The 13133-nt window shown below is 46.9% G+C and overlaps 1 protein-coding gene across 1 annotated transcript in view; it reads left to right on the top strand.

Annotated features, from left to right (window-relative positions):
• Positions 1–13133, top strand: part of OXSR1 (oxidative stress responsive kinase 1) — an 82557-nt gene that overhangs the window by 28292 nt on the left and 41132 nt on the right. The window contains exon 8 of the mRNA XM_006168966.2: positions 3319–3460. Coding sequence (XP_006169028.1) covers positions 3319–3460 — 142 coding nt within the window. The remainder of the gene's footprint in view (positions 1–3318; positions 3461–13133) is intronic.

Below are 13133 nucleotides of genomic sequence, written 5' to 3'. Positions count from 1 at the left end.
ATCTTTTTATCTTTTTTTTTTTAATGAAAAACTGAAGAGATTAAGCATCACCTGAGTAATTTTACTGAGCCAGAATGGCCAGATGTAACAAGTGTCTTGAGCCAGCTGTTGCCTCCTCACTTTGTCAGGATTATTTTGATATTCAGTAAAGATTTTCTTAGACAGTGAAAGTTTTGTATTGCTTCTTTTGTTTTTAAGAAGATCAAGTTGTAATTTTTCAAAAGTTTCTTTCTTCCATGAGAAATAAAGAGGCAGCCCCCTCAACAGGGTCTTGACATCCCGATCCATATTCTTTGCCTACTCAAGGAGGTCCCTGATTTTGAACTGGAAACCTCCCCACGTGGGGTTGCCTTGCAGTTTATAGCTGTGCCACCATCTGGCCCTTTGCATTGCATTTTTAATTTATTCATGATAGAGTGTGGGCCTACATGTGTGACAGAGACAGAGGAGGATGGAGCCATGAGCGTCCTCCTCAGGGTCTGCTCATGCTGCCGCCCAGTCCTCCGGTCTGATGGATCTGGGGTACTCGTGTGTGAGCCCAGTGTGTTTCAGTCTGGCTGAGCCAGAGACGGGAGCAGTGGTCGCCGTGTGAGATCCAGCTTCCCTTGGGCAGCACGATCCCCTAGCCCCGGGGAGCTGGTCCTCCATTGCTATTGAAGTGTTCTGTGCCGTAGGCAATGAAGGCAGGTAGGAAATCATTTTGGGGAAGAGATTTTAATTACATTTAAACTTTTCGCTTTGCTAAAATGTGTACCAAATCCCTTTTTTTCCTTCATTATTTGATTTTTTTTCTCAAAAAATGTTTAGATTTTAATGGTAGCTTTCATCAAAGTAACCTAGGTTGCGTTTTTGTTTATTTGTTTGTTTTTTGAGAGGTTATTGCTATAGGGCGCATGCGCTTGCCAGAAAGACAGACGGAGATAGAGAGACAGAAAGCGAGAAATCACCCTCCCGGGGGAAGGGCCATACCACAATCCCTTCTCCTCCATTCTCCTCTTGGGATCTTGTGCACATGCGCGAGTTTAAGCCACCGGGTCCGGGACTCGAACTGCAGTCGACTACATGGGAGTTCAGCAACATAGCCATTATGCTAACTGCTGGTCCCGAAGTAACCTAGGTTGTTAAAATGCAGCTTTGGGCCAGCTGGTGGTGTGATGGTGCAGGCAGCCAGATCCCACACGACCGACTGCCGTTCAAGTTCCTGATCCAGCCACCTGAAGAATACATGCTGGTGAAGGCTGCATGTGAGCTCACAGTCCTGACAGGGCGAGGGATGGAGGAGCGCTTGTGGTGTGACCGTCCCTCCTGGGGGGCTTTCTCTCTCTCTGGCAAGTGCATGTACCCTCTGCAGAACATTAAAAATGAAACATAGCTGATTTCTGCCTTTCTGTCTGTCTGTCTCTCTTTCTGGTGAGTGCAGCAAGTGTTGGCACCCTATAGCAAAAACCTCTCAAAAAAAACCAAAACAAAAAAAAGAAATAGCTTCTTGGGCCCTATGTCGGATCTTTTTTGGAGAGATTTTCACTGTAGGGCGCGTGCGCTTGCCAGACAGACAGAGAGAGACATAGAGACAGAAAGTGAGAAATCACCCCCCAGGGGGGATGGTCACGCCGCAATCCCTTCTCCTCCATTCTCCTCTTGGGATCTTGGGCACGCACGCACACGCGCCCGGCGTGAGTTTTAAGCCACCGGGTCCAGGACACGAACCGCGGTCGACTACGTGGGAGTCCAGCGACATAGCCATTACGCTAACTGCTGGTTCCCGATGTCGGATCTTTTAAATGACAGTCTATTCTGTAGGGTCTGGAAGTCCGCATTATTACTGCCCTACTAAGTAGTCCTTTCCCATGTTAAAACTCAAAGACTAATTATATAGCTGCATAGAATATTTCTCCCAGATCATGCCTGAGGACGCTTTTAAAAGAAAAATTTCCAGAGGGTGTGTGCGCTCTCTGGAGGGAGACAGAGGGAAGGAGAGGGTAGGAGTAGAAAGCGTTTCCTCCTGGAGCCAGCAGGTGGCACAGTGGTTACAGTGCTGGACTCACACTGGGCTGAGGGCAGTTTGAGTCCCAGACTCTAGCGTGAAAATTACATCTAGCCCACGTCTCCCAGGCGAACACATGCACCTCTGGCAAAAATTGAAAAAAGGAAAGAAAGAAAAGCATTTCCTCCCAGAGGGGCATGGTCACACCACAATCCCCTACCCCCACATCCCTTCACCCTGTCAGGATCTTTGTCTCGATTGTTGAGGTGTCGTACCAAAAAAGGGGCATTGAAGTTTTTCAGTGCAGTCTGTGTTCTGTTCCAGACTCTGTGGCATCGTTTGTAACATCAGAGGTTGTTCTTTTGGTCCTGTGATCCTGATGGGCCATCGTATTGCCAGAAGTCTTAGGAATCGCTCACACTTGTCGTCATTAGTTTGGTCAGAGTTCTGTAATTTTAATTACTCTAAATGAACGTCTCTTCCTTCCAGCCTCAATCTTTAGTTAGGAGTATTATTTCCCATCCTGGGAAAAATGGGATTACTAATACTTCTGGGCTGTAATGTGAAGAGAATTGATTTTTTTTTTTTTAATCTGCTCTTTTAAAGTTCATTTATTTGTTTCCTCCCTGAGAAAGAGGGATGGAGAGAGCTGGGGAGGGCACCTCCGACAGGATCTTCACACTGCGATCCACTCCCTGACCCAGCCAGGCAGGATGACGGACGCGCTCTGCTCCCGGCATGCCCAGAGAGACCTCAGGGCGTGAACTTGCTCTCCCCATATGTGGCTTCAGCAGCGATATTTGTCTCTTCTTTACCCATTTTATTTCTATAGTTTATCAACCTGAAAACTAATGTTACCCCTTAGTTTGTATACATAGGCGATCTTTGCTTTCTGAGTGTTTCTTCCCCGACTCCACCTGCAGTTTGACCGTGCATTTATATCTTTATTCATACAGTATTACATACTCTGACTTGATACTGGAAGTGTACATTGGTTTGCAGCGTCTTCTCTTAGAGTGTTATTGACGGGCACGGTTTATCTGGAAGTCTTCAGAGGTAGTTAAAAATCCTATACTGTTGTTTCCAAATCCTCATAAGAAGGCTAAAGGAAATACAGTTAGAACATACAGCTTAGATATGAGCAGGTTATTTTTTGTTTTAGATTGGAATTGCGAGTAAATGATTGACTTTAAACTTGTATATTTCCTCATTTGCTATTTTTTCTTTCTTTTCCATTGCATTTATGAGCAGGTTCACGCATGCTCTGCAAAATGAGTCTGAATTGTATCGAGTGAGTTCAAGTTTTTTAGAAAGCAGTGTCTTTCTGTTTTCAGGTTCTGTTCTGGATATTATTAAGCACATTGTGGCAAAGGGCGAACATAAAAGTGGGGTCCTCGACGAACCTACCATTGCTACAATACTCCGGGAAGTACTAGAAGGGCTGGAATACCTGCACAAAAACGGACAGATTCACAGGTACGTAAGGCGTGCTTCTCTTTTCTTTCAGATGGGCACAGTGGTGGTTGTGGTATATCGTCCCTCTGAGGTCCTCCCCATGGCTTTTGCAGAATTAATTATGACATCTGAGTGTTACCACTGCTCTTCGTTTCCGTAGTCTCAGTGCATTGTAGTTAGTTTTAATTATACGGGTAGTAAGTACAGGTACTCCTCACTTAACGAGCAAGTTCCGTTCCTGTAACTAGATAGTTAAACGAATTGGTGGATCAGTGAGGAGCTTAAAGGCAGATGTCGTGTGGCATGTCATGGTGCCATAGGTGTGTATTTTTCAGTAGATGTTACACGACACCGCACTAGAATAATGTAATTTTACTCATTCAAAAAGCATCCGTGTCCATGTGTCTGCGGAATGAGAAGGGGGATTCCGAAGACTCACACAGACTGAGAAAGGAGACTCCTCATGCTGAGAGCTGGCTTTAGTCTGAGCAGTCATTAAGGTTATTAAGTGAACAGCGACTATATATATATTTTTAAAGTTCTTAGTAAAACTAGAAACCATAGAAAAAAGAACAATTCAGAATTTCTTTTTAGGAGGCAACCACTGATAACAATTTGGAATACTGGTTTTCATTTTCTTTTATGTGCTTAAAAATAATTAAAACACGGGCCATCCAGTGGTGTGGTGGTTAAAATAGCTGCACCCCACATGGCCAATTGCCTGGTTTGAGTCCCAGACCCAGTGGCTTGAGAAACTCACTAGGCACCTATACTTGAATGCCCCAGATCCCAAGAAGACAGTGGTTGAGAAGGGATTGCAGCATGGCCAGGAGGTGGGGGGTGGGGTGATTTCTTACTTTCTCTCTCTCTCTCTCTCTCTCTCTCTCTCTCTGTGTGTGTGTGTGTGTCTGTGTGTCTGTCTGTCTCGGGCAAGTGCACTTGCTGTAGAGCAAAAACTTGAAAAAAAAATATGTATGTAGATATATTTGAAACAATACTGTGTATGTGATTTTTTTTTTTTTTTGCTGCTTTTATTTTACACTGTATCTTCAGTATTTTTCCAAATTATTAAAGTAGGGTTTTTTTAATTAAAGATTTTTAAAAAATAAATAGCATTTTAAAAGATTTTGAAAAATATTTCATTAGTCACCTATTTCTGGCTGTCTGCGTCTCTTCAGTGCAGATGACAAGAATTGAGATGGTGATGGGTTCTGTGCTCTTGACATCTACTTAGCACTTGGATTTGGTCTTCCTTTATCTGAGAGTATCTTTCTTTCAAAGGGTAGTTTTGCTGGATATGAGAATTTAGTTGTTAGTTCTTTCCTGTCAGCACCTGGAAGATGTTGTCTACTTATTTCCAGCTTCCATAGTTTCAGATGAACTATGGAACTGTGAACATAGTTCCTTGTCAGTAATATTACTACTTTAGCTACTTCAGAGATTTTGAAATTTATCTTTGGTTTTCAAAAGTTCAGTTATGATAAGTGTTGATGTGGGCTGCTTTAGATTTTTCCTTTTGGGGATTTTCGAGCTTCTTGTATCTGTAGGTTTTTGTCTTTCATCAAATTTGGGAAGTTTTCAGCCGTTATTTCTTTGTGCACTTTTTCAACCCCATGCAATTTCTTCTCTCCTTCTGGAAACCTGCTTATGTAAACATTACATCTTTTTAAATTGTAGCATCCCCCTTTCTCAGTTAAATTAAAAAAAATACTTATTTATTTAATTGCATTTGTTACTATTATTATTATTTAATTTGACTAGAGAAAGAGAGCAAAAGGGAAAGTGAGAAAGCAAGTGCCAGGTCCAGGACTCAAACCGTGGTTCACCATGTGGGAGTCCAGCACCTTGATCACCATGCTACTTGGTGACCCTATCAGTTAGTTTTTTTCCAGCCTGTTTTCTCCCTGCTCAGATTGAATAAATTCTCTTGATTTGCTTTTTTATTTTATCCTTTATCATGTCTATTGTAAAGAACCCAATAATTAATTTTTAAATTTTTAGTTCTAATTTTCCAGATCTATAATTTTCATTTGATTCATTTTGGTAACTTTTTAAAAGACTTGCAAACTGCATGTTGAAGCATTTTTATGACGGGGGCTTTAAAATTCTTGACATTCAAGTTTTTCCTGCTTTTTTGTATGATGAGTGATTTTTTTTCTTTTTTTAACTTTATCCTGGATATTTTGGATATTGTGTTAGGAGGATCTCGATTCTATTTAAGTCATGCATTTCACCAGTTTCGGTGTGTTTAGTGTGTGTGTTTGTCTAGTGTAGGTTTCATGTGTGGGTTCAGGCGTACTTTTGTGGACTGTGAGTCCAATCACAGTTTGCTTTTTGGAGCTGTTGAAGTGCTGTTCTGATTTTTCTGATCTGGTTTTTCCCCTGGCACTGCTGAGGCTCCCACTCGGTCACTACTGATGGTAGCCATGGGATGGACTGCACTTCTCTGAGCCTGGTGCTGCCAGCAGGAGGTGTGAGGTAGCTCTCCCAGGCCACTGTGCGGGCTGCCACCTGCTGTAGGGCTCCTCTCAGTCCTGCTGGTGTTGCCCGTGGAGGTGGAAGTCCCTTCCCCTGGGCCTCTGTGTGCTGCTGGATGGGGAGTTGGAACACCGAGTCGGTGTTGCCCTAGGCTGCTAGGCGGCCTGCTAGGCAAAGCTGGGCCTGAGCTGCCTGCTGCCATCGGGTGGAGGAATGAAAAATGTCAGCTGTGCCTACTGGTAATGCTGGCGTGGGTAGACGGGCCTGCCTGCTACACTGGATGTTGGGCTGGACGTGAAGGTTCCCCTTGTCATCTTCACTGGCACCCGTTGGCATTGAGAGAATCGAGGTTGATTTAGCTGCGTGTGGAGGGCCGGGACCCAGCCACATTTCGTGAGGTCTTCTGGCTGCGTCACAGCTGGCCGAGGGCGGGGCGGTGTGCACGTGTCCACGTCTCTGGCTCATTCCATCTCCGTGTAAGTCTACCGGCAGTCAGTTACGGGGCCCCTGCCCCAATGGCCTTAGTCCCGACCTTCTCCCATAGGCCCCACTTTTCAACATTGAAGTTGGGTTACGTTTTCATCACCCCATCTCAACTAAATCTCATCACAGCCAAATCTCAACACAGGAACTTGAGGGTGGCGGTGGCACACACCCAGCTGTTCCGCTGGTTCTGGCCTCCCGGGCCTGCCTCAACCGCGAGCGTGGAGTCAGTTGGCTGAATGGAGCATTTATTTTATTTTATTTATTTCTTTGTAAAGAATTATTTTATTTAGCTTTATTTATTCATTCATTCATTTTCATTAATTAATTAATTAATTAATTTTAATTTGACTAGAGAGGGACAGAGTGAGAGAGAGAGAAGGAAAGTGAGAAAGCAAGTCGCCAGGTCTGGGACTAGAACTGTGGTCGGCCGTGTGGGCGTCCAGGACTTTAATCACCACCTGCCCTCCCCTTCCATTTATTTTTAAGTCTGGTTTCCTAGAGGTGGCACTGTATCTGTTTAGTCTAGTGGCCAGCCAGTGAATGGAGAGTGGTTGGTTGTGCTCATGTACCAAGAACCAGTAAGGTTTCTGTCCTGTATAAATGGCTTTTTCTGTGGTTTTAGCAATGGGCATTTATAAAATTCAGGCTGCTTTCCATGTGCCTGGGTTTCGCTTTCAGCCTGGCTCCGTGAAGTCTCCTGTGCTCATCTGCGCATCCTCGAGGGGGGCCAGGAGTGTATGACTAGCAGGGTCCTTTGTGTCTCTGGTGTGTGTGTCTTCAGCCAGGAATATTTTTGTTCCAGTCCGGACTGTAGCCACAGACTAGCAGAGCCAATTTCAACCCCTCCCCTGCTGGTCAGCCTTCAGAGTCCCTTCCATTCCCGGTGTCACTAGTCATAGGTGTCCCTCCATTTCTGGTCAGGTGAGCGTCTTTCGACTCTGGGACAGAAGACGCTGGTGGTCATGGCTGTCTCCTAGGGGTCCCTCCCAGCAGCTGAGCTGGGCCTGGCAGCCATCGGGTCAGTCCCACCACAGAAGCCCACAGAGTTGCCCATTCTTATTTGAAGTGCAGCGGTTTTTCAGTGGTAAATTCCCAGTTGGTGTCCAGAGCACTGCAGTGGCCGTTTTGTTACATTTGTCCAGCTTTAAGAGTACTTTTTAGTGGGGGAGAGATTTTCCATTTCTTCACTTAGCTGTAGCCAGAAAACCTGCCCTTGGATGTGTATTTTCTTTCTTTTTTTTGGAGAGGTTTTTGCTATAGGGCGCGTGCGCTCGCCAGACAGAGAGAGACAGAGAGACAGAAAGCGAGAAATCACTCCCCGGGGGGATGGCCACACCACAGTCCCTTCTCCTTCATTATTCTCTCGGGATCTTGGGCACGCACACACACGCTCCCAGCGTGAGTTTCAAGCCACCGGGTCCGGGACACGAACTGCGGTTGACTACGTGGGAGTCCAGCGACATAGCCATTACGCTAACTGCTGGTCCCTGCATTTTCTTTCTTTGAGGTTGTCCTAAGAAATTAGTTGTTTTTTTTTCCTATCTAAAGAATTTTTTTTTTTTGAGAGGTTTTTGCTATAGGGCGCGTGCGCTCGCCAGACAGAGAGAGACAGAGAGACAGAAAGCGAGAAACCCCCCGCCATGGGAGATGGCCACACTACAATCCCTTCTCCTCCATTCTCCTCTTGGGTTCTTGGGCATGCATGAACACGTGCCTGGCGTGAGTTTAAGCCACCAAGTCTGGGACTCGAACTGCGGGTGACTACATGGGAGTCCAGTGACATAGCCATTACGCTAACTGCTGGTCCCTGCCTTTTCTTTCTTTGAGGTTGTCCTAAGAAATTAGTTGTTTTTTTTTCCTATCTAAAGAATTTTTTTTTTTTGAGAGGTTTTTGCTATAGGGCGCGTGCGCTCGCCAGACAGAGAGAGACAGAGAGACAGAAAGCGAGAAACCCCCCGCCATGGGAGATGGCCACACTACAATCCCTTCTCCTCCATTCTCCTCTTGGGTTCTTGGGCATGCATGAACACGTGCCTGGCGTGAGTTTAAGCCACCAAGTCTGGGACTCGAACTGCGGGTGACTACATGGGAGTCCAGTGACATAGCCATTACGCTAACTGCTGGTCCCTGCCTTTTCTTTCTTTGAGGTTGTCCTAAGAAATTAGTTGTTTTTTTTTCCTATCTAAAGAATTTTTTTTTTTTGAGAGGTTTTTGCTATAGGGCGCGTGCGCTCGCCAGACAGAGAGAGACAGAGAGACAGAAAGCGAGAAACCCCCCGCCATGGGAGATGGCCACACTACAATCCCTTCTCCTCCATTCTCCTCTTGGGTTCTTGGGCATGCATGAACACGTGCCTGGCGTGAGTTTAAGCCACCAAGTCTGGGACTCGAACTGCGGGTGACTACATGGGAGTCCAGTGACATAGCCATTACGCTAACTGCTGGTCCCCTATCTAAAGAAATTTCTAAAGAAATTCTCTAAAGGAAAAAGCTGCTGTGTTTATGTTTTATGTTCTTAAAATTAATCTTTTGCCCTGCGTTCCTTATCTGTAAGTTATGGATGATGATAACACCTTCGTGTAAAGCAGTTGTGAAGCTTGGGCGAAGTCAGGTACGCAGGGCACGTAGAGTAGGAGATAGCACCCAGGAATCGGCCACTGCACCAGAGGTCGGCAAACCCTCCGTAAAACCAGAGTCAGTATCTCAGGCTTTATTGGCTGCGCGTTCTTTGACACCGCTCTGTTCTTTGGAGCATGAAAGCAGCCGTGGGCACTGTACGTGAATGGGCATGGCCGTGTTTCTATGTAAAGAGTGTGGGTTGGATCCAGTGTGTGGGCTGTCGTTTGTCAACCCCTGGCCCACGTGCCTGGAGAAATGTTAAACAGTTTGGGCGTTAGTAACACTCCAGTTTGAATGCGTCTGTCCCCTCTAACGTTGTTGAAATGCAATTGCCATTGTAACATTGTTGAGAGGTTGTTAGGTTGTTAGGCGGGATTGCTGCCTTTCTCACGGGGAAGCGTTCGGTCTGGAGGGGGTGCGTTCGTGTTCTTAAGGAACTGGATTAGTTACTGCGAGAACAGGTTGTTGGAAAGCAGGCCTGGCAGCCCTCTCCCAGCACCCTGCCACGTGCTTCTCTCTGACCTGTGCTGCTCCCCTCCACTGCTCCGCCATCTCCCCATGCAGCATGACGTCTTGCCAGGAGCGCGTCCACCTCGCCCGTTTGGCCACCCGACCTTGAACTTCCCAGCCTCTAGAACTGTAAGTCCAGAGAAACCTCTATTCTCTATAAACTAACCAGTCTCAGGTTCTTTGTTATAACAACAGAAAAGGGACTTAGACAAGTGACATCAGTCCAGGGACTCTGGCCCTTCTAGTCTGTTAAGTTACCACTTCTGAATTCTTGCTGCATGATCCACGTTGACTTCTGCCACGTCTGCGTTTCAGTGGGAGGAAGGGGAGGGTAACAGAGGTTGCATGTTTCCTGTTAGCAGGGCTCTCAGGGCACGGCAGTGTCTGGTTGCTGTGACAGGAGCTGGGGCAGGGTAATGGGCAGAGGCCGGTGGAGCTACAGAACACACCCCGGATGCACGGGACAGCCCTACAGCAGGGTCACCCAGCCCAGCGTCGGCAGGCTGGGCCTGGGGAAACCCACACGGAGGGAAGCCCAGGGAAGCAGAGCGCAGCACTCAGGTCACCATCAGAGTGGCTGACACGTAAGTCGCGTGGTCAGACCCAGCCCGCGTGGGAAGCAGCCAAAGGCCTGGCATGGTGGCCTGGGCCTGGAATCTCAGAGACTCGGAGAGGCCGAGGCAGGAGGATTATGAGCTCCGGCTGGCCTGGGCAACATAGAGCCTGCCTGTAGTCCCAGCTGGGAGGATGAGGTAGGACCACAGCATGGAGAGACTGTCTTAAATAAAACCCCAAACAAAAAATGAACAAGTAGAGAAAAAACAAAATGCAAGACCGTGCTTGCCCAATGAACCTTTCATAGGAGTATTCGGGTAGGTTCGCCATGCTTCATCCCACTGGCAGCTGAGGACAGTGCTGTCTCTGACCCTCCCTGGTGCCCCAGCCCACCACCAGCAGAGCGGAAGCTGGGTACCTTGTGGTCTCCTGGGGGATCAGAGGGAGCCAGTGCCTCACTGGGCGTTCTGCCTGCTCCTTCGTGTCAGGTAGCCGGCAAATCAGCAGCCTTCGAGGCGGGCCCGGAGTGTCAGGCTACTTGGGAAACAGTCCAGCCGTCTGTGGCCGGCTCTACCTTTGGGCACCTGCCACCCTAATGGCCCCTTTGAACTTCAGTTCTGGGTGATTGCTACGTAACAGTACATCCAGGTTCAGGATGATTATCTTCCTGGTGAACTATTCTTTTCGTTACTACATAGTGGCCCTTTTTATTCCTAGAAGTACTTTCGGGTTGAAGGCAATTAGGTCTCACTTTAATACAGCTCTCCTAGCTTTCCTTTGGTAATTACATCTTCCCCTCGGGCTCCCCAGGGCCCTGGCTTCACAAAGGATCTCACGTTGTAGCTCCCAGCCTTAGAGCAGCCCGTGCCGCCCTTTGTCTTTAGGTCAGGTGTGGAGCCTGAGCCCCCGCCCTGTCGGCGTCCCGTCTCCCTGGGGAGACTGCCCTGCCTCTTCAGTGTCCCTCTCATTTCTGAAACTCGAGGATTTCCTTTTTCTTTCTGATTTCATGTTCAGCTGTGTGAGGGTCCCCCCTCCCCTGATATTCAGGGTCTGTGTTTATTTTCCAAGCTCATTCTGCCTTGTTGCTGGACTGGGAATTCTCTCTCTCACACTTGGAATTACAGACTCTCAGACTTGGCTCCGGGTGGGAATCTAGGAAGTTTCTGAAATGCTGTGTGTACCAACCCTCCGAAATCCAGAAATCCAGTTCATTGGTCTAGTGTGAGGCCTTGGCCTGGGGACTTTTCAAAGCTCCCCGAGGCGGTGCTGCTGTGCTCCCTAAGGCAGAAGTCGCTAGACGCAGCAGTAACCAGCTCTGAGACGCTGGGATTTATAGGGGCTGGGGAAGCTACTCCGAGAGGCGCAGAGGCTATTTGTGGTAGGTCTCTGCACTTCTCACATCGTGAAGGCCCAGCCGTCATTTCAGGTAGGTTTGCACATTAGCTCGGTGTCAGTCGGAATCGTTTTCCTCCATCCCTGCTGTTCATTCACCTTGACCTTAGGCTTTAGAGGATTTTTGTTTTTGCCAAGTTATTCACTTATTCCATAAGCAGGTTAGAGAGACAGAGAGAAAGGGAGCGGGACAGAAAGCCAGGCACCCCTGGAAGGGTCTTCACACTGACCCAGCAAGCTGGTGACAGGCACGTGCATGGGAGGGCCTGGGATTCAAACCTGGCTCCTTTCCCATGTGGGTCCAGTGCATCACCACCTGGCTCTTTAGGGGTTTTGATCAGAATAAATGGGCCCTTGGATTAAATGTGCTTTGGCTCAGTATGTACCTACACAAACATTTTTCTCATGAAGAGGTTCCTGACTCTCATAGAAACGGTGGCCATTTTAAGTCAGTTTAAGATGCCTAAAAACACACTTCCAGCTTTGGTTTCGATTTATCGCGTCTTTTTTTTTTTTTTTTTTTTTGAGAGGTTTTTGCTATAGGGCGTGCATGCTCACCATAAAGAGATAGAGAGACATAAAGTGTGAAATCACCCTCCGGGGGATGGCCACGCCACAGTCCCTTCTCCTCCATTATCTCTCAGGATCTCAGGCACACACGCACACGTGCCAGGCGTGTTTAAGCCTCCAGGTCCAGGACTTGAACTGCGGTTGACTACATGGGAGTCCAGCGACATAGCCATTACACTAACTGCTAGTCCCTCTTTGAGCTTTTTTAAGTTATCTATAAACTGCTTATCGATGAGTGATAAAAATGCTAGTGGGCAGAAACTTGTGTACTAAGAGAAAGTTAAGCACATCTGTGATGTCCCTTGTGATCTTATGAGGAAGGTGTAACTGTGGGGTAACAGTGACATGTGAGAACTCGCTGTTCTTGCTATTTAAGAGTGGCTGGAGGACTTGGCTCTTTGAGCTTGTTTTAACTCTGGGTCTCTTAAGATTGTGGCAGAGAGAACAAAATTCTTTAACTGAGAATTACACTGATTCCCAGATATTTGACGTATCTTCTTTCTTGAAGGGCCCGTTTTGTGTGTGTGTCTCTGTGTGTGACTTTGAGAAATATTTTAGGCCCATATAAAGATAATGTATTTATCTTTCTCCTTCTTTGTTTATGCAAACACAAATATCTACATATTATATCATATTATATGTAGTATTCTTTTTTTCTTTCTTTTTCTTTTTTTTTTTTTGGAGAGGTTTTCGCTATACGGCGCATGCGCTCGCCAGACAGACAGAGAGAGACATAGAGACAGAAAACGAGAAATCACCCCCCAAGGGGGATGGTCACGCCACAATCCCTTCTTCTCCATTCTCCTCTCGGGATCTTGGGCACGCACGCACACGCGCCCGGCGTGAGTTTTAAGCCACAGGGTCCGGGACACGAACCGCAGTCAACTACGTGGGAGTCCAGCGACATAGCCATTACACTAACTGCTGGTTCTCTCTTTTTTTCTACTTAAGCATATATTTGGAAATTGTTCCAGGAAGGCCCCTGTGTTTATCAGTTAAATGGTATTTCATGGTGGAGCTAGGTTACAGTTCCCATTCTTTGGTTTCAAGGGTTTAGTTTGTAACCCTACCATCTGGAACAGAGT

This window comes from Tupaia chinensis, unplaced genomic scaffold, assembly GCF_000334495.1.
Source record: "Tupaia chinensis unplaced genomic scaffold, TupChi_1.0 Scaffold146584_1, whole genome shotgun sequence".
Lineage (NCBI taxonomy): Eukaryota > Metazoa > Chordata > Mammalia > Scandentia > Tupaiidae > Tupaia > Tupaia belangeri.
This window is presented reverse-complemented; position numbering and strand designations above follow the sequence as displayed.